Raw genomic sequence first — 19,777 nt, 5'->3', positions numbered from 1 at the left:
ACTTTTATTACATTCATGACAGAAACGGTAGTTACTCGTTACAAAAGATTCATCAGTTCACAAGTTTATTGTCAAACACAGTCATGGACAATTTTGTATCTCCAGTTCACCTTACATGTTTTTGGACTGTGGGAGGAAACCGGAGCTCCCAGAGGAAACCCACGCAGACACAGGGAGAACATGCAAACTCCACACAGAAATGACCCAGACCGCCCCACCTGGGGATTAAACCCAGGGCCTTCTTGCTGTGAGGCAACAGTGCTACCCACTTAGCCACCGTGCTGCCCCTGTAAAGGACTCAAAAGATAAAAAACATGAGGAAAAAAGATACTCTGGTCTATCTTTGGGCAGAGCAACAACAGAAATTGCATATCACCTGGCTAATATCATCTCTATGATGAAACAAAGGGTTTGAATACTTTTGTGAATGAGTTTGAAAAAACTCTCAAAACATGTTTTTACTATGTCATTACATGAGATTAAGTGTAGATTATTGGGTCTGAATACTATACCCAACATATGCAATTATTCTGGCTGTACAAGTCTTATCTTTGCTATTTTTTTACCTTTAACAAAGAGAATTACAACCCCAAATGCAAATATTAAAAAATATTTAGTTTCTCACATTTACTTTGACTTTTATTTGATTGCAGACAGGATGAACCTGAGATATTTCATGTTTTGTCTTTATTTCATTTATTAACAAACATCCATTCCTGTATTTCAGGCCTGCAACACATTCTAAAAAAGTTGAGACGGTAAAGCATTTACCACTTTGTAATGTTGCTATTCCTTTTCACCACACTTAAAAGATGTTTTGGCACCAAGAATACGATTTAGTGTTTCAGGTTTTATTTTGTCACATTCTTCCTGCAAACACGTCTTAAGATGTGCAACAGTACGGGGTCGTATTTGTCTCATTGTTCATTTTAAAATTCTCCACACATTCTCTATTGGGGACAGGTCAGGACTGCAGGCAGGCCAGTCCAGTACCCGTACCCTCTTCTTCCGCAGTCACGCCTTTGTAATGTGTGCATCATGTGGTTTTGCATTGTCTTGTTGAAAAATGCATGGACGTCCCTGGAAAAGATGACGCCTTGTCTAAGATCTCAATGTACTTTTCTGCATTAATGCTGCCATCACAGCGTGTGATGGTCCATCATGGATGCCCCGGAGACCAGAGAAGTCGACGCCACTTCTGGACATGGTTAACAGGCTTCTTTTTTGCACAGTAAAGTTTTAAGTGGCATTTGTGCATGTAACTCTGTATTGTAGTGCTTGACAAAGGTTTGCCAAAGTAATCCCTTGCCCATGTGGTTATATCAGCTATTATTGAGTGGCGGTTCTTGATGCAGTGCCGTCTGAGGGATCAAAGATCACAGGCGTTTAGCTTAACTTGCGCCCTTGGCCTTTACGCACCAAAATTCCTCCCAATTCATTGAATGGTTTAATAATATTATGCACTGTAGAGAGAGAAATATGCAAATCATTTCTAATATTTCTTTGCTGTACATTGTTTTTAAACATTTCGATAATTTCTCACGCATTTGTTGCCTCTGGCCATCTTTGCTCATCAAAGACTCTTTCCTGGATGCTGCTTTTGAACCAAACCATGATTACAATCACCTGTTTGGAATCAGATAATTATTTAGTTTTTTCACTTCATTACTTACGCTAAAATTGCTTTCGTTCCAACTGTTTTTGGAATGTGTTGCAGGTCTGAAATGCAGAAATGGATGTATATTAACAAATTAAATGAAGCTGAGCAGACAAAACATGAAATATCTCAGGTTCAAACTGTCTGCAATCAAATAAAAGTCAAAGTAAATGTAAGAAACTCTGCATTTTTATTTTATTTGCATTTTCCATACTGTCCCAACTTTTTCTGATTTGGGGTTGTACATGTCACCTAAAAAACGATATTCCAAGAGAAGAAAGCAGCCCTAATGTCTATTTTACCAGCCCATCTTTATAAACAGGTGGCATAAACTCCTATTAAAAGCACTTTTAGACACACAATAATAATCACCACACAATAAAAAAAAAAATCAATTACCAACATAAAGAAAACCATTGCTGTTTAATAGACAATAACATAATGACATGTTATTTCAACGCAAAAATGCAAAATAAGTGTAGTGCTACACACAGTCTTGGAATGGCTTAAGACTGCTGACAAAAATTCCCTTTAACTCAGTTACACAGCATAAATAACAGCATAACAAAACCTTCAAAAAGGCATGTATTTATTTGTAATGTCATTACAAAAATGTTTAAAAATCCTAAAATGTAAACAATAACTTTTTTCAATGCCATGTGATCATGACTGTTGACTTTTCCTCTTAACAATGTCAGCTCAGACAAACAAGATCTACAAAATAAGTTGAACTTTGCCTGTCAGTATCTAAAATAACTTCAAACACTGTAGTTGATCCAGTCATACCTTGAGAAACAGGCAGCATTTTAATCTGTAAATAACCTTCTTATTTTCTAAAAGAGTATGTCTGCTCTTTAGTTTAGCAATGGCTACACCTGAAACTGTGTTACAAAACAAAATAAGATGTCAACGTAATACACAGTCTCTTCTGTTTAGAATCAGTCATGTCCACACATACTACCACATTTAGGAGGAAGACTACAGGAGCTTATGGTGGTACTTGGGACAAAGCATCATTATAACCAATAATGTCTTTACCCTGTCTGACCTTCCTTTCTTATACTTTGGCAAATATAACATAAATTTGTTAGCATCACATGTTAAAATGTAATTTCATGCCTCCTTGTTTCTACACTCACTGTCTATCTTATCAGCTCCACTTACCATATAGAAGCACTTTGTAATTCTACAATTACTGACTGTAGTCCATCAGTTTCTCTACATACTTTCTTAGCCTGCTTTCACCCTGTTCTTCAATGGTCAGGACCCCCAAAGAGCAGGTATTATTTGGGTGGTGGGTCATTCTCAGCACTGCAGTGACACTGACATGGTGGTGGTGTGTTAGCGCAGGTATGAGTGGATCAGACACAGCAACACTGTCACTGCTAGACTGAAAATAGTCCACCAACCAAAAACATCCAGCCAACAGCGCACGTGGGCAGCGTCCTGTGACCACTGATGAAGGTCTAGAAGATGACCAACTCAAACAGCAGCAATAGATGAGTGATCGTCTCTGACTTTACATCTACAAGGTGGACCAACTAGGTAGGAGTGTCTAATAGAGTGGACAGTAAGTGGACACGGTATTTAAAAACTCCAGCAGGGCTGCTGTGTCTGATCCACTCATACCAGCACAACACACACTAACACACCACCACCATGTCAGTGTCGCTGCAAAGCTGAGAATGATCCACCACCTAAATAATACCTGCTCTGTGGTGATCCTGTGGGGGTCCTGACCATTGAAGAACAGGGTGAAAAGCAGACTAAAAAAGTACAGTCAGTAATTCTAGAACTACAAAGTGCTTCTATATGGTAAATGAAGCTGATAAAATGGACAGTGAGTGTAGAAACAAGGAGGTGGTCATAATGTTATGGCTGATCGGTGTATTTGCAACTGATGTTACTATGTGTTTTACAAAAAAATAGATACTGGGAAAACTCAAGACTCTAAAATGAAGTGTATGTACTTTTCTCCCCAATGCACTGGAAAAAATATAGATGCTTAATTATTTTAATGATTTAAATTTTTTTTGGTACTCAATGTCAATTAATGTATTTTATCAATGTAGTAAATTATGGTATACTGGACAATTCACTTTTCCAGTGGTAAAGTTAAGTCATTTATAATTTGTATTGTCCATTTACCCATGTTTATGTTAAACAGTACACCTGTTTTTAACTGAACACCGGTCAGATAGTACCACACTACAGAATATATGAAAATCACTTTTGTTTTACTTCTTGTACTTACTGTAGAGTTATTGTACTATTTTCTTGCACTTGTATTGTATTCTGACAATTTAGTATGATGAAATGCAATTTTGGACATAGTCTTTGACTGGTAACTCGGATAAGACTCTCATTTCCCTGATTTTAACCATCTGTTGCAAGGATAAGTACTGCCCCGAAGATGCCCACGTTGTGCCCAATCAGCTTCATTTGGTTCCAGAACTCAACATGCCGCGTGCGATGCCAGTAGCCAACATTTCCGTCGATAAAGAGGATGATTAGAGGGAGGAGCACGGCCAAGATCTGAGAGGCTAAGCGCACGTAGTAACCTGAGAGAAAGGAGAGAGCCAGCACACCAAAGAGCACAACCAAAAGCTGTATTGTGATCTCGCCACCAAAGATGTGGTCTAAGTATGCCAGCCTGTCCTCCTGACTGTGCTGTAGGGAGTAAATCTATGGGGGAAAAAACAAGAAAAGACCAAAATTTAGGTGTGCAGGATGTAAACTGACCAGGATCTAGCAACTGGAATTTAAAATGACCTTTTTTGTTTAGAAAAACACATATATAAAATGTGCTTGTGTTTAACATGTATTCGAATATAAAGAATTAATAATATAAAAATAATTAATGATTAAAAAAAATCAAAATCAGCTGAAACAAAACCAGCCATAAAGAAAGTCAAAGAAACAAAGTACATTAAACTAAAATACAACCCCAAATCAGAAAAAGTTGGGACAGCATGGAAAATGCAAATAATAAAAAAACAGAGTTTCTTCCATTTACTTTGACTTTTATTTCATTGTAGACAGAATGAACCTGAGTTATTTCATGTTTTGTCTGCTCAACTTCATTTTATTTATTATTAAACATCCATTCCTGCATTTCAGGCCTGCAACACATTCTAAAAAAAAAAGTTGGGCCAGTAAAGCATTTACCACTTTGTAATGTTGCCATTCCTTTTCACCACACTTAAAAGACATTTTGGCACAGAGGATATCAAGTGATTTAGTGTTTCAGCTTTTATTTTGTCCCGTTCTTCCTGCAAACACGTCTTAAGATGTGCAACAGTACGGGGTCGTCGTTGTCGCATTTTTCATTTCAAAATTCTCCACACAGGCAGGCAGGCCAGACCAGTACCCGTACGTCCCTGGAAAAGATGACATCTTGAAGGCAGCATATGTTGCTCTAAGATCTCAAATGTACTTTTCTGCACTAATGCTGCCATCACAGAAGTGTAAATGACCTTTGCCAAGGGAACTGACACAGCCCCATACCATGACAGACCCTGGCTTTTGGACTTGTTGCTGATAACAATCTGGAGGGTCCTTTTCATCTTTGGTCTGGAGCACACGGCGTCCATTTTTTCTAAAAAAGACCTGGAATGCTGATTCATCTGACCACAATACACGTTTCCACTGTGTGATGGTCCATCCTAGATGCCTCAGAGCCCAGAGAAGTCGATGCCGCTTCTGGACAACATTAGGTTGACATAAGGCTTCTTTTTGCACAGTAAAGTTTTAAGTGTAATTTGTACATGTAACTTACTTGCTAAAGTAATCCCTTGCCCATGTGGTTATATCAGCTATTGTTCAGTGGCGGCTCTTGATGCAGTGCCGTCTGAGGGATCAAAGATCACAGGCGTTCAGTTAAGCTTGTGCCCTTGGCCTTTACACACTGAAATTCCTTCCGATTACTTAAATCGTTTAATAATATTATGCACTGTAGAGGGAGAAATATGCAAATCCCTTCCAATCTTTCTTTAAGGTTCATTGTTTGTAAACATTTTATTTATCTTCTTACACATTTGTTAACAAACTGGAGATCCTTTGTCCATCTTTGCTTATCAAAGACTCAGCTTTTCCTGGATGCTGCTTTTATACCAAACCATGATTACAATCACCTGTTGACATCACCTGTTTGGAATCATATCATTATTTATTTTTTTCACCTCATTGCTAGCCCTAAATTGCCCCCGTCCCAACTTTTTTTGGAATGTGTTGCAGGCCTGAAATGCAGGAATGGAGGTATATTAAAAGATGAAATGAAGTTAAGCAGATAAAACATGAAATATCTTGGGTTTAAACTGTCTGCAATCAAATAAAAGTCAAAGTAAATGTAAGGAACACTGCATTTTTATTTTATATGCATTTTCCATACTGTCCCAACTTCTGATTTGGGGTTGTACATTTTTGTAAATACATCTTACAAATAGCAAATAAATAATGCACGAACTGTCTCTAATGAAAAGCAAATACCCTTCTGCTATATTTATATTTATATTAGCAATAATCAAATTTTATTTGTAGAAGAGATCTAAAACATAATGTATGGCTCCAATACCTATAAAAAAAATTCAGTTTTGGCATGGGCTCTAAAATAGACCTTTATGTTTATCTTTCAGCTGTCAACCACTTCTTCATAGACTGTGTTTACTTCTTTGGCCTTTGTAGTGTTTACTATTCCAGAGAAATCACATCTGCAGCAGCACAAATGCAGACACAGACTGCACAGCAAGTCCATTCCCTTATACAGGTCCTTCTCAAAAAATTAGCATATTGTGATAAAGTTCATTATTTTCCATAATGTAATGATAAAAATTTAACTTTCATATATTTTAGATTCATTGCACACCAACTGAAATATTTCAGGTCTTTTATTGTTTTAATACTGATGATTTTGGCATACAGCTCATGAAAACCCAAAATTCCTATCTCAAAAAATTAGCATATTTCATCCGACCAACAAAAGAAAAGTGTTTTTAATACAAAAAAAGTCAACCTTCAAATAATTATGTTCAGTTATGCACTCAATACTTGGTCGGGAATCCTTTTGCAGAAATGACTGCTTCAATGCGGCGTGGCATGGAGGCAATCAGCCTGTGGCACTGCTGAGGTGTTATGGAGGCCCAGGATGCTTCGATAGCGGCCTTAAGCTCATCCAGAGTGTTGGGTCTTGTGTCTCTCAACTTTCTCTTCACAATATCCCACAGATTCTCTATGGGGTTCAGGTCAGGAGAGTTGGCAGGCCAATTGAGCACAGTAATACCATGGTCAGTAAACCATTCACCAGTGGTTTTGGCACTGTGAGCAGGTGCCAGGTCGTGCTGAAAAATGAAATCTTCATCTCCATAAAGCTTTTCAGCAGATGGAAGCATGAAGTGCTCCAAAATCTCCTGATAGCTAGCTGCATTGACCCTGCCCTTGATAAAACACAGTGGACCAACACCAGCAGCTGACATGGCACCGCAGACCATCACTGACTGTGGGTACTTGACACTGGACTTCAGGCATTTTGGCATTTCCTTCTCCCCAGTCTTCCTCCAGACTCTGGCACCTTGATTTCCGAAAACAGTACTTTGGACCACTGAGCAACAGTCCAGTGCTGCTTCTCTGTAGCCCAGGTCAGGCGCTTCTGCCGCTGTTTCTGGTTCAAAAGTGGCTTGACCTGGGGAATGCGGCACCTGTAGCCCATTTCCTGCACACGCCTGTGCACGGTGGCTCTGGATGTTTCTACTCCAGACTCAGTCCACTGCTTCCGCAGGTCCCCCAAGGTCTGGAATCGGCCCTTCTCCACAATCTTCCTCAGGGTCCGGTCACCTCTTCTCGTTGTGCAGCGTTTTCTGCCACACTTTTTCCTTCCCACAGACTTCCCACTGAGGTGCCTTGATACAGCACTCTGGGAACAGCCTATTCGTTCAGAAATTTCTTTCTGTGTCTTACCCTCTTGCTTGAGGGTGTCAATGATGGCCTTCTGGACAGCAGTCAGGTCGGCAGTCTTACCCATGATTGCAGTTTTGAGTAATGAACCAGGCTGGGAGTTTTTAAAAGCCTCAGGAATCTTTTGCAGGTGTTTAGAGTTAATTCGTTGATTCAGATGATTAGGTTAATAGCTCGTTTAGAGAACCTTTTCATGATATGCTAATTTTTTGAGATAGGAATTTTGGGTTTTCATGAGCTGTATGCCAAAATCATCAGTATTAAAACAATAAAAGACCTGAAATATTTCAGTTGGTGTGCAATGAATCTAAAATATATGAAAGTTTAATTTTTATCATTACATTATGGAAAATAATGAACTTTATCACAATATGCTAATTTTTTGAGAAGGACCTGTATATGACCTGAATAAACCAGAAATCTAGGAACCATAATCAGATTTCTCATAATACCAATAAAGCCTTAATCTTATTAAGAAAATCAAAGTATGCAGTCTAAATGTTCAAATTACTGGCAGAACATACACTTAATCAGATTATTATTATTATTTATATACACTGAAGAGCCATAAAAACTGGTACAGCCTATGCAAAATACATAGCAACACCACTTATGTACGTTTGTTAAGCTGGCATTCCATGGGACCCCTGGTACGTACACTACAGTGTATCACAAAAGTGAGTACACCCCTCACATTTCTGCAAATATTTTATTATATCTTTTCATGGGACAACACCATAGAAATAAAACTTGGATATAACTTAGAGTAGTCAGTGTACAACTTGTATAGCAGTGTAGATTTACTGTCTTCTGAAAATAACTCAACACACAGCCATTAATGTCTAAATGGCTGGCAACATAAGTGAGTACACCCCACAGTGAACATGTCCAAATTGTGCCCAAAGTGTCAATATTTTGTGTGACCACCATTATTATCCAGCACTGCCTTAACCCTCCTGGGCATGGAATTCACCAGAGCTGCACAGGTTGCTACTGGAATCCTCTTCCACTCCTCCATGATGACATCACGGAGCTGGTGGATGTTAGACACCTTGAACTCCTCCACCTTCCACTTGAGGATGCGCCACAGGTGCTCAATTGGGTTTAGTCCATCACCTTTACCTTCAGCTTCCTCAGCAAGGCAGTTGTCATCTTGGAGGTTGTGTTTGGGGTCGTTATCCTGTTGGAAAACTGCCATGAGGCCCAGTTTTCGAAGGGAGGGGATCATGCTCTGTTTTAGAATGTCACAGTACATGTTGGAATTCCTGTTTCCCTCAATGAACTGCAGCTCCCCAGTGCCAGCAACACTCATGCAGCCCAAGACCATGATGCTACCACCACCATGCTTGACTGTAGGCAAGATACAGTTGTCTTGGTACTTCTCACCAGGGCGCCGCCACACATGCTGGACACCATCTGAGCCAAACAAGTTTATCTTGGTCTCGTCAGACCACAGGGCATTCCAGTAATCCATGTTCTTGGAGTGCTTGTCTTCAGCAAACTGTTTGCGGGCTTTCTTGTGCGTCAGCTTCCTTCTGGGATGACGACCATGCAGACCGAGTTGATGCAGTGTGCGGCGTATGGTCTGAGCACTGACAGGCTGACCTCCCACGTCTTCAACCTCTGCAGCAATGCTGGCAGCACTCATGTGTCTATTTTTTAAAGCCAACCTCTGGATATGACGCCGAACACGTGGACTCAACTTCTTTGGTCGACCCTGGTGAAGCCTGTTCCGAGTGGAACCTGTCCTGGAAAACCGCTGTATGACCTTGGCCACCATGCTGTAGCTCAGTTTCAGGGTGTTAGCAATCTTCTTATAGCCCAGGCCATCTTTGTGGAGAGCAACAATTCTATTTCTCACATCCTCAGAGAGTTCTTTGCCATGAAGTGCCATGTTGAATATCCAGTGGCCAGTATGAGAGAATTGTACCCAAAACACCAAATTTAACAGCCCTGCTCCCCATTTACACCTGGGACCTTGACACATGACACCAGGGAGGGACAACGACACATTTGGGCACAATTTGGACATGTTCACTGTGGGGTGTACTCACTTATGTTGCCAGCTATATAGACATTAATGGCTGTGTGTTGAGTTATTTTCAGAAGACAGTAAATCTACACTGCTATACAAGCTGTACACTGACTACTCTAAGTTATATCCAAGTTTCATGTCTATAGTGTTGTCCCATGAAAATATATAATGAAATATTTGCAGAAATGTGAGGGGTGTACTCACTTTTGTGATACACTGTATATTGCCAAAAGTATTCACTTGTCTGCCTTCACACACATATGAACTTCAATGACATCCCATTCTTAATCCATAGGGTTTATTATGATGTCGGCCTGCCCTTCACAGCTATAACAGCTTCAACTCGTCTTGAAAGCTTTTCCACAAGGTTTAGGAGTGTGTTAATGTGAATTTTTGTCCATTCTTCCAGAAGCGCAGTCTCCACTCTAATTTATCCCATAAGATGTTCTATAGGGTTGAGGTCAGGACTCTGTGCAGGCCAGTCAAGTTCTTCCACACCAAACTCGCTCATCCATGTCTTTATGAAATTGTCCAAAATCTCTTGGTATTCTGAAGCATTAAGAGTTCCTTTCACTGAAACTAAGGGGCCGAGCCCAACTCCTGAAAAACAACCCCACACCATAATCCCCCTTCCACCAAACTTTACACTTGGCACAATGCAGTCAGACAAGTACCGTTCTCCTGGCAACCGCCAAACCCAGACTCGTCCATCGGATTGCCAGATGGAGAAGCATGATTCGTCATTCCAGAGAACACGTCTCCACTGCTCTAGAGTCCAGTGGCGGCATGCTTTACACCACTGCATCTGACGCTTTGCATTGCGCTTGGTGATGTAAGGCTTGGATGCAGCTGCTCGGCCATGGACACCAATTCCATGAAGCTCTCTATGCACTGTTCTTGAGCTAATCTGAAGGCCACATGAAGTTTGGAGGTCTGTAGAGATTGACTCTGCAGAAAGTTGGTGACCTCTGCGCACTATGCGCCTCAGCATCTGCTGACCCCGCTCTGTCATTTTATGTGGCCTATCACTTAATGGCTGAGTTGTTGTCGTTTCCAATCACTTCCACTTTGTTATAATACCACTGACAGTTGACTGTGGATATTTAGTAGCGAGGAAATTTCACGACTGGACTTGTTGCACAGGTGGCATCCTATTACGGTACCACGCTGGAATTCACTGAGCTCCTGAGAGCGACCTATTCTTTTACAAATGTTTGTAGAAGCAGTCTGCATGCCTAGGTGCTTGGTTCTACACACCTGTGGCCATGGGAGTGATTGGAACACTTAAATTCAATGATTTGGAATGGTGAGTGAATACTTTCGGCAACATAGTGTATGTCCTGCATTCATTCTGATGGGTTTGGCCTCTTCCAACAGGACAATGCGCTGCCACACATGTCTGGAGACGACAAATTATGGTTAGAGGAACACTCATTTGAGTTTTCTCACATATGGCATCTGTCATCTGGGATGCCATGCAACGTGCTGTGGAACACATAAATCCTACACCTTGCAATACAACAGAACTGTGGACCATTCTGCATGAAGTGTGGTGTTCATTGCCTGCAGAATATTTCTGCAAGCTTGTAGGGCCCATGCCCGTCGTATTTCTGCAGTACTACGCTCTCGTGGGGAACCTACCAAGTATTAAACTGGCACAAATTTTCTGGCACAAATAAAGAGTTTTTGCCTCAAATGACTGCCCAATCACGTCAGAAAACGGCATCAGTAAGTAGGTTTATTTTTATAATTTTTAAGAAAATGTGTAGCAGTCTGAGCGCCGTCACTCCCTTGATGCAGAAGTAGAATGTGTGAATCAGACTGAAAATCAAAATGAAGATTTTATATGTAAGGAAAATCTCACCACACAGATTAAGTAGATTCCTAAAAAGACTTGGCCAGTGGACTGTAGAGAGCGTGTGCGAGGTTTCTGTCTGTATACTTCTCCTGCTCCACTGGCCAGCACCAAAAATGCTCCAATAATGGCCATGGCTCTTGAGTACATCCTCACCTGAAAAACATGCAAGGAACATTTGGAAAAGGTCAGAAGATGCATTCAGAAGTTTCTAGGACAGTATACTGTACTAACAACAAGAACATAATAAAAAGTGACAGCTTAAAAATCTAACAGTTAAAGATGATATATTAGAATATTAGAAGTATAAAAATATGCTACAGTGCTATCAAGTGCAGTGAAGGGTGATTGCAGTGTAAATTGCAGTAGTGAAAGAGGCATAGCAGCTGCAATGTTTATACACTGATCAGCCATAACATTAAACCACCAAATTTTATAGCTCCACTTACCATACAGAAGCACTTTGTAGTTCTACAATTACTGACTGTAGTCCATCTGTTTCTCTGCATGCTTTTTTTTAGCCTACTTTCACCCTGTTCTTCAATAGTCAGGACCCTCACAGGACCACCACAGAGAAGGTATTATCTGGGTGGTGGGTCATTCTCAGCACTGCAGTGACACTGACATGATGGTGGTGTGTTGGTGTGTGTTGTGCTGGTATGAGTGGATAACACACAGCAGCGCTGCTGGAGTTTTTAAACACCGCACTGTCCCTGCTGGATTGAGAATAGTCCACTAACCAAAAATATCCAGCCAACGACGCCTGATGGGCAGCATCCTGTGACCACTGATGAAGGTCTAGAAGATGGCCAACTCAAACAGCAGCAATAGATGGGCAATTATATTTGACTTTACATCTACAAGGTGGACCAACTAGGTATGAGTGTCTAACAGAGTGGACAGTGAGTGGACACGGTATTTAAAAACTCCAGCAGTGCTGCTGTGTCTGATGGACTACAGTCAGTGATTGTAGAACTACAAAGTGCTTCTATATGGTAAGTGGAGCTGATAAAATGGACAGTGAGTGTAGAAACAAGGAGGTGGTTTTAATGTTATGGCTGATCAGTGTATATAGTCAATATAAAAAACGTAGTTCAAATACCCTACTGAATTAGCAGCAGAAATAAAATGACTTAGCCTTGTTGTAATGTACAAACTGAAACCAGCTGGATCATGAAGCACAAAAGGGGTGCATATAAAACTCCCTAACAAAGCATATGTACACACAGTAAGGTCCTATTTGCCATCCTTCTATTGCATACCTTTAACCACTCTCCATAATGGACGTATCCACCCACATAGGACGCATATGTGCTGAAAGCCAACTGAATGGCGGCACAAAGAGCAAACCATCTTCTTTTTACTCCAAAGGACATGAAACTGGCACACAGTACTGCTACTCCCATATCAACATACAAGTACGGTACCTGGATATCTGGCTTCCTGAAATATATAATTAATACAAGTACATTAAACAGACTGAAAAAATAAACTGAAACTGATTCGTAGTCAGGCTAAAAACCTAGAGTTAGACAAATTACATATACACTGCTCAAAAAAATAAAGGTAACACTTAAACAACACAATGTAACTCCAAGTCAATCACACTTCTGTGAAATCAACCTGTCCAGTTAGGAAGCAACACTGATTGTGAATCAATTTCACCTGCTGTTGTGCAAATGGAACAGACAACAGGTAGAAATGAGAGGCAATTAGCAAGACAACCCCTATAAAGGAGTGGTTCTGCAGGTGGTGACCACAGACCATTTCTCTCTTCTCTTCCTTTCTGGCTGATGTTTTGGTCACTTTTGCATTTTGTCAGTGCTCTCACCCCTAGAGGTAGCATGAGGCGGTGTCTACAACCCACAGAAGTTGCTCAGGTAGTGCAGCTCATCCAGGATGGAACATCAATGCGAGCTGTGGCAAGAAGGTTTGCTGTGTCTGTCAGCAGAGTGTCCAGAGCATGGAGCAGATACCAGGAGACAGGCCAGTACACCAGGAGACGTGGAGGGGGCCGTAGGAGGGCAACAACCCAGCAGCAGGACCGCTACCTCCTCCTTTGTGCCAGGAGGAACTGGAGGAGCAGTGCCAGGAGCAGGCCACTAATATCCATGTTTCTGCTCAAACTGTCAGAAACAGACTCCATGAGAGTGGTATGAGGGCCCGACGTCCACAAGTGGGGCTTGTGCTTACAGCCCAACACTGTGCAGGGCGATTGGCATTTGCCAGAAAACACCAAGATTGGCAGATTCGCCATTGGCGCCCTGTGCTTTTCACGGATGAGAGCAGGTTCACTGTAAGCACATGTGACAGACGTGACAGAGTCTGGAGACGCCGTGGAGAACGTTCTGCTGCCTGCAACATCCTCCAGCATGACCGGTTTGGCAGTGGGTCAGTAATGGTGTGGGGAGGCATTTCTTTGGAGGGCCGCACAGCCCTCCATGTGCTAGCCAGAGGTACCCTGAATGCCATTAGGTACCAGGATGAGATCCTCAGACCCATTGTGAGACCATATGCTGGTGCAGTGGGCCCTGGGTTCCTTCTGATGCATGACAATGCTAGGCCTCATGTGGCTGAAGTGTGTCAGCAGTTCCTGCATGATGAAGGCATTGATGCTATGGACTGGCCTGCCCGTTCCCCAGACCTGAATCCAATCGAGCACATCTGGGACATCATGTCTTGTTCCATCCACCAACGCCATGTTGCATCACAGACTGTCCAGGAGTTGACTGATGCTTTAATCTAGGTCTGGGAGGAAATCCCTCAGGAGAACATCCCCCGCCTCATCAGGAGCATGCCCAAGCGTGGTAGGGAGGTCATACAGGCACGTGGAGGCCACACACACTACTGAGCCTCATTTTAACTTGTCTTGAGGAATTTCCACTGAAGTTGGATCAGCCTGTAATTTGATTTTCCACTTTGATTTTGAGTATGATTCCAAATCCAGACCTCCATGGGATAATAATTTTGATTTACATTGATCATTTTTATGTTATTTTGTTCTCAACGCATTCCACTATGTGATGAATAAAGAATATTTCAACTGGAATATTTAATTCATTGAGATCAAGGATGTGTTATCTTAGTGTTCCCTTCATTTTTTTGAGCAGTGTATTTAAGAAAACAGTATAAAAAATGTAATAATCACAACCAAAATGTACTTATTATTGGTACATATTTAAAAAATAAATCTAAATTAGTAACTGGGCTAAACTAAAAAGTTACTCAATCATGTTACTTCACACAGGTCTATAAAGTTTAAAGCAAAAGAAAAGCACCATGTGAAAACTAATGGCTTACTTAATTTTCTTATTTTCTCTTGTGTTCAGTTTAGAACTAAACCTGCACTTAAATTTGTAGATAATACAAATTATTTTTGTTTCCTGAGAATGTGTTAATATTTTCACCTAGAAAATAAACAAAACAGCAAATTTGACCAGACTAAACACATAAAAACACACAAAAAAGTATGTAGTATGGTTTACTGCATATTAAGTTTGGATGTTTCAGCAACACCCTTTGCAACAGGTGTATACAATAAATTATAAAAACTTAAAAAAATAAAATTATTAAAGGCTTTAAAAATTTTGGCAACAATTTAGGATGACTGTGCCCCTCTGCACAAAGCAAGTTCCATTAAAAACAGGGTTTGAAACGTTGGATGCAGAACAACTTCAGTAGCCTGCACAGAGGCTTCACTTTAACTCCATTAATTCATGATTCAGTGATACAGAAATGATTTTAATGACCAAGGACCACAGTTCTCTCAATAATTTTAAAATGGGAGAAGCTTGGCACATACTTGAACATTCTTAAAATTGGTCGTTTGGACAAATCGGGTACCCAGGCAAGACATTCCTTGGTAAGGGAGGTAAGAAAGAACCCAACAGTCACTCAAATAGAGCTCCAAGTCTAAAAACCCCTTAAAAAGACACCATGTCTGCAGTAGTGATGGGAATTTCGGCTCCTTTTAGAGAGCCGGTTCTTTTGGCTCGGCTCACTAAAAAGAGCCGGCTCTTTCGGATCCCAAGTGGCTCCTTAGATTTTTTTGTTGCTTAAATTAATTTATTACCAAATTACATGTAAAATGAATTACTAATGTAAAAAAACATTGTATCAAATGTTTATTATTTAAATGGCTTTTTTTATATACTCAACATGGAACAGTTGGAGTGCTCCAACAATAAATTATAAAATACAAAAACAAAGACCCATCTCAATTAGACAAAAAGATCTGATTGTGCATATTATTTGTAAATTTGCATCTAGAGTGGGACGGCACGGTGGCTAAGTGGGTAGCACTGTCGCCTCACGGCAAGAAGGTCGTGGGTTCGATCCCCAGGTGAAGAGCCCGGGTCCTTTCTGTGAGGAGTTTGCATGTCTTTCCCGTGTCCGTGTGGGTTTCCTCCGGGTGCTCCGGTTTCCTCCCACAGTCCAAAGACATGCAAGTGAGGTGAATGTTCCTGTCATGAATGTAACCAAGGTGTAAAACATGATGTTAAAATCCTAATAAACAAAACAACATAAACAAGCATCTAGAGTGAAACAACACAACATCAACGAAGCATCACTCAACAAAATATAAATGAAAATGTGCAAAACGAAAAGAAAAATCAGCATCCAGGTGACAGTATTTGTAAGTATTTAGTGAAGATTAGCATTCAGAAAAACCAAGGAGATCATCTTTGATGGGTTGATCCTGTTTCTCTTTTCTGTTATGATCTGCCCTGTTAAAATAGATTATCTCTGAGTGGACAGATACACAGTCTATGTGCCATCACATGTATAAGATGTGGGTAGACTGAACACTTGGTCTCCCACCAGCTCAGTGGGTCTGAACTTCTCTGTAAAAGGGGCTCCTCCTGTCCAAACTTTACTATGTCTCCTCTCACTCATTTTCCTCACCTTTCCAGCGTGTAATGTCTGGCTATGTAAAGCTCTCTCTCTCTCTCTCTCTCTCTCTCTCTCTCTCTCTCTCTCCCCTCTCTCTCTCTCTCTCTCTCTCTCTCCTGTTCGTGTGCACGCTGTCTCTGTGTGTGTGTGTGTGTGTGTGTAACCCCTCCCCTCCTGCTCAGTGTAAACACACAAACGCCACCACGTATCTTGACCAATCACGTGCGGCTTTAACAGAAAAAAAACCCGGAAAAAAACGAACCAATCAGGAGCCGGATCCCGTCGTTCACTTTAAAGAGCCGGCTCTTAGAGCCGAATCGTTCGCGACCGACCCATCACTAGTCTGCAGCATGAGTGGCTAATGTAGAGTAAAATGCATATGACAGCCAGCTTGGAGTTTCTTATGCCAGCAACAAAACTGAACCATTTGGGGCAAGACAGCAAGCACCATGACTGACAAAAACAGGCACTGCTTGCTTATCACCTGGCTATTACCATCCCTACATGGTGGCAGCATCATGTTCTGGGGTACTTCTCAGAGGCAGGGACAGGGATATTCAGATGTAAAAAATAGCAATGTTTTAGAATGCCCCCATATAGTAGGTTTGGAATGTTCAGTTAATGGTTACGTCCTTGGTGTAACTTTTTTTTTTTTAGATAGATATCCTTTATTTGCCGTATACACAAATACAGTTGTACAGTACAATGCAAATTCTTTCTTATCCCAGCTTGTTTGGAAGTTGGGGTCAGAGCGCAGGGTCAGCCATCGTACAGCGCCCCTGGAGCAGACAGGGTTAAGGGCCTTGCTCAAGTGGCTGCATATCAATCCTCCCGTTGATAGTCCAAAGCTCTACCCACTAGGCTTCCACTGTCCCCAACTTATAACCCTTATTCCCCAACTTCACTCCACTCCACTCATGTACAGTTGAATAATGTAAACTAATAAACCTAATGAAAGCTTTTAAAATAAGCTCGGTGAAGGTAACTTCATCCTGATGTTATGTGGATCCTGACTCCATCCTAATCAGGTTCTCCGTCCTAATCAAGTAATGTTATATGTGCCCTACTAAGTGTTCTGTGTGCTCACTTGGAAGCCATTTAGGACCGAGCCTGTAACATCACTTATACAGCAGTGATCTTTTGAAGAAGATTGCATTCTCTGGAACACCAGACTATCAGATATTTTTACCAGAACCATTTTATAGAAACACACATTTTATTATATTTTACGTTTTAACAGTTAATCACCAAAGCTTTGCCAAACTCTCTGTCTTCTCTTCCTCTTTACACTTTCTCTCTTTCCAATTTCTCTTTTTTTCTCTCTCCTCACTCTCCTTACTCCTATTTTCTATCCTCTCTCTCTCTCTCTCTCTCTCTCATTCTCTTTCAAACAAACAAATAAATTCTCACACTAAACAGGTTTACCTCTTTACATCGGCGCGCTCGGCGAAAAGCATCAGCATGCTAAAACAGTTCCAGAAACCGAACCGGGTCAAAATTAAAGCTCCAAGTTGTGTTATTAGTCTTAGAATTTGCTTTCTGCTCGGAGCTGCCATGTTTACTATAGGCGGAAGTGGTTCCTGCTTCTACTCGGGACGATAGAAAGGCCTACACACAGAAATAATCTGCTGCCATCTAGTGTGCTTATGCACTATACTGGAGGTAGAAGTGTCCAAAAGTGCTTTCACAAAATACTTGAAATACTTGAAAATACATGAATACTTGTTTTGTGAATGTGAGATTTTAGCTTTTGATTTTTAATTATTTGTAAACAAAAAACTATAGGTGTGGCAGTGATACTTAGCTTGTTGCTGCACTTTCCTGAGTGCACATTTGCCACGTTGTGAATTTAGCGCCTGCCACGGCGCTCAAAGTTCACCTGATTGAACTTTGACCCAGTTTGCCACTGACCTTTACAAAGCACCTCCAATAAAACAAACTGTTTGATATACAAACAGTTAGTTTGGCTAATTATACCAGGGGAGCTTTTAGGGCCCTCGGTGAACAAGTTAGTACCACTAGTCAAATGGCCTATCAGAATCGTCTTGCCCTTCATATGTTACTCGCAGAAAAGGGAGGAGTGTGTTACATGTTCGGAGAAATGTGTTGCACAGTCATCCCGGATAACACAGCCCCAGATGGTACCTTTACACAGGCCCTGGGAAGACTCGAGGCGTTGTCTAAAAAAAGGAGTGAGAATGCAGATGTTTAGGACAAATTAATTATTTCCTGGTTGGAGCGCAGTTTTGGGGGTTGGACTAATATTATTCCATCTGTATTAATTACGTGTATAGAAATTATTGCGGCCTTTGCATTATGTGGTTGTTGCATTTTCCCATGTGTTCGTGGTGTGATCTTAAGGACTTTTGATAAATCTATTAGTTATACCATGCTTCAAGCACAGGTTCAAGGGCAGGCTGCTTCTGCAAGAATGGTTTCCTATAGAAGAAAATTTTCAGTTCCTTCTGAAAATTATAAGCTTATGGAATGTATGAGAATGTATGAAAATTTGTAAGGCCATGTGTAAAAGTTCAAGACTTGAGGAGTCCGTATTTTGTTTATTCTTGCTTGGTTCTCAGACACTATTATAGGAAGTGTCTGGATCCTGTTATGAGCAATATTCATCTATGTTCTCATGATACTATAACCAATCCATCATATATCATTGACACATCAAAGCACCCTAGTATAGATCTAAGTGCACATCCTCATGTACACACTAATATAAAAAGGGCCTGCGTGCCCAACCTATTTAGGCATTCAATGAAGCATTAAACGACACTCTTTGCCTTTGTTGATTGTCTCAGAGATATAGTACGAGCTAACCTGAGCCAACAGACCAACGATCCAGATCCAGAGTCAGAGAGGATAGCAGAACCCTAACATGTGGTAAAAGAGACTCAGGCAGTGAAAACATAGAGGAGAAGCTAAAAAGCTTAACATGGCTTAATGTACTAAAACAACCTAGGATCAAACAAACTTTATCAGTTATTACTGGTCATAAGTACAATAATTAATGCTGAAATGACCAACCTGTGGTCCAAACTGTTTTTTGTACATTAAGCCATGGTAAGCTTGTTTCAAGGACTCCTCTGGAGAAGCCAATTCTCAACATTTCTCAGTACCCCTAGCTGTATAACACAAGTTTACTACCACATAGTGATGAAAAATACAGCTAAATTTAGATACATGTGGTTGGTTTAGAGTGACTTTGTATTTTGTTCTCTTTATACCTGCTCTCTTGGTAAGTTCATATCCTCCCATAGCTTTTCTTACATCTTTTTGCAGATGATACTCAACTCATTCTGAAATTCCCTTCTTCAGGCACATAAGTCTCAACCTGCATCTCAGCATGTTTGGCAGATATCTCATTATGGATGCTCATCAC

At 40.8% G+C, this 19,777-nt stretch overlaps 1 protein-coding gene across 1 annotated transcript; it reads right to left on the bottom strand.

Annotated features, from left to right (window-relative positions):
* Positions 1-3,498: 3,498 nt before the first annotated feature.
* On the bottom strand, positions 3,499-17,945 carry tmem101 (transmembrane protein 101). Its single transcript, XM_063003592.1, has 4 exons — positions 17,815-17,945; positions 12,759-12,939; positions 11,506-11,652; positions 3,499-4,342 (listed from the first exon to the last, which is right to left on the bottom strand). The coding sequence occupies exons 1-4, from the start codon at positions 17,943-17,945 to the stop codon at positions 4,034-4,036; spliced, it is 768 nt and encodes a 255-aa protein (XP_062859662.1). The 3' UTR covers positions 3,499-4,033.
* Positions 17,946-19,777: the final 1,832 nt, after the last annotated feature.

This window comes from Trichomycterus rosablanca, chromosome 10, assembly GCF_030014385.1.
Source record: "Trichomycterus rosablanca isolate fTriRos1 chromosome 10, fTriRos1.hap1, whole genome shotgun sequence".
Lineage (NCBI taxonomy): Eukaryota > Metazoa > Chordata > Actinopteri > Siluriformes > Trichomycteridae > Trichomycterus > Trichomycterus rosablanca.
This window is presented reverse-complemented; position numbering and strand designations above follow the sequence as displayed.

Bases quoted from the DNA above. Each gene is read 5' to 3' on its own strand.
- tmem101 (XM_063003592.1), bottom strand. From the start codon at position 17,945: ATGGCAGCTCCGAGCAGAAAGCAAATTCTAAGACTAATAACACAACTT. The intron at 12,940-17,814 runs GTAAACCTGTTT...TATATATTTCAG, and splicing joins GAGCGCGCCGATGTAAAGAG to GAAGCCAGATATCCAGGTAC. The intron at 4,343-11,505 runs GTGAGATTTTCC...TTTCCCCCATAG, and splicing joins GAATCTACTTAATCTGTGTG to ATTTACTCCCTACAGCACAG.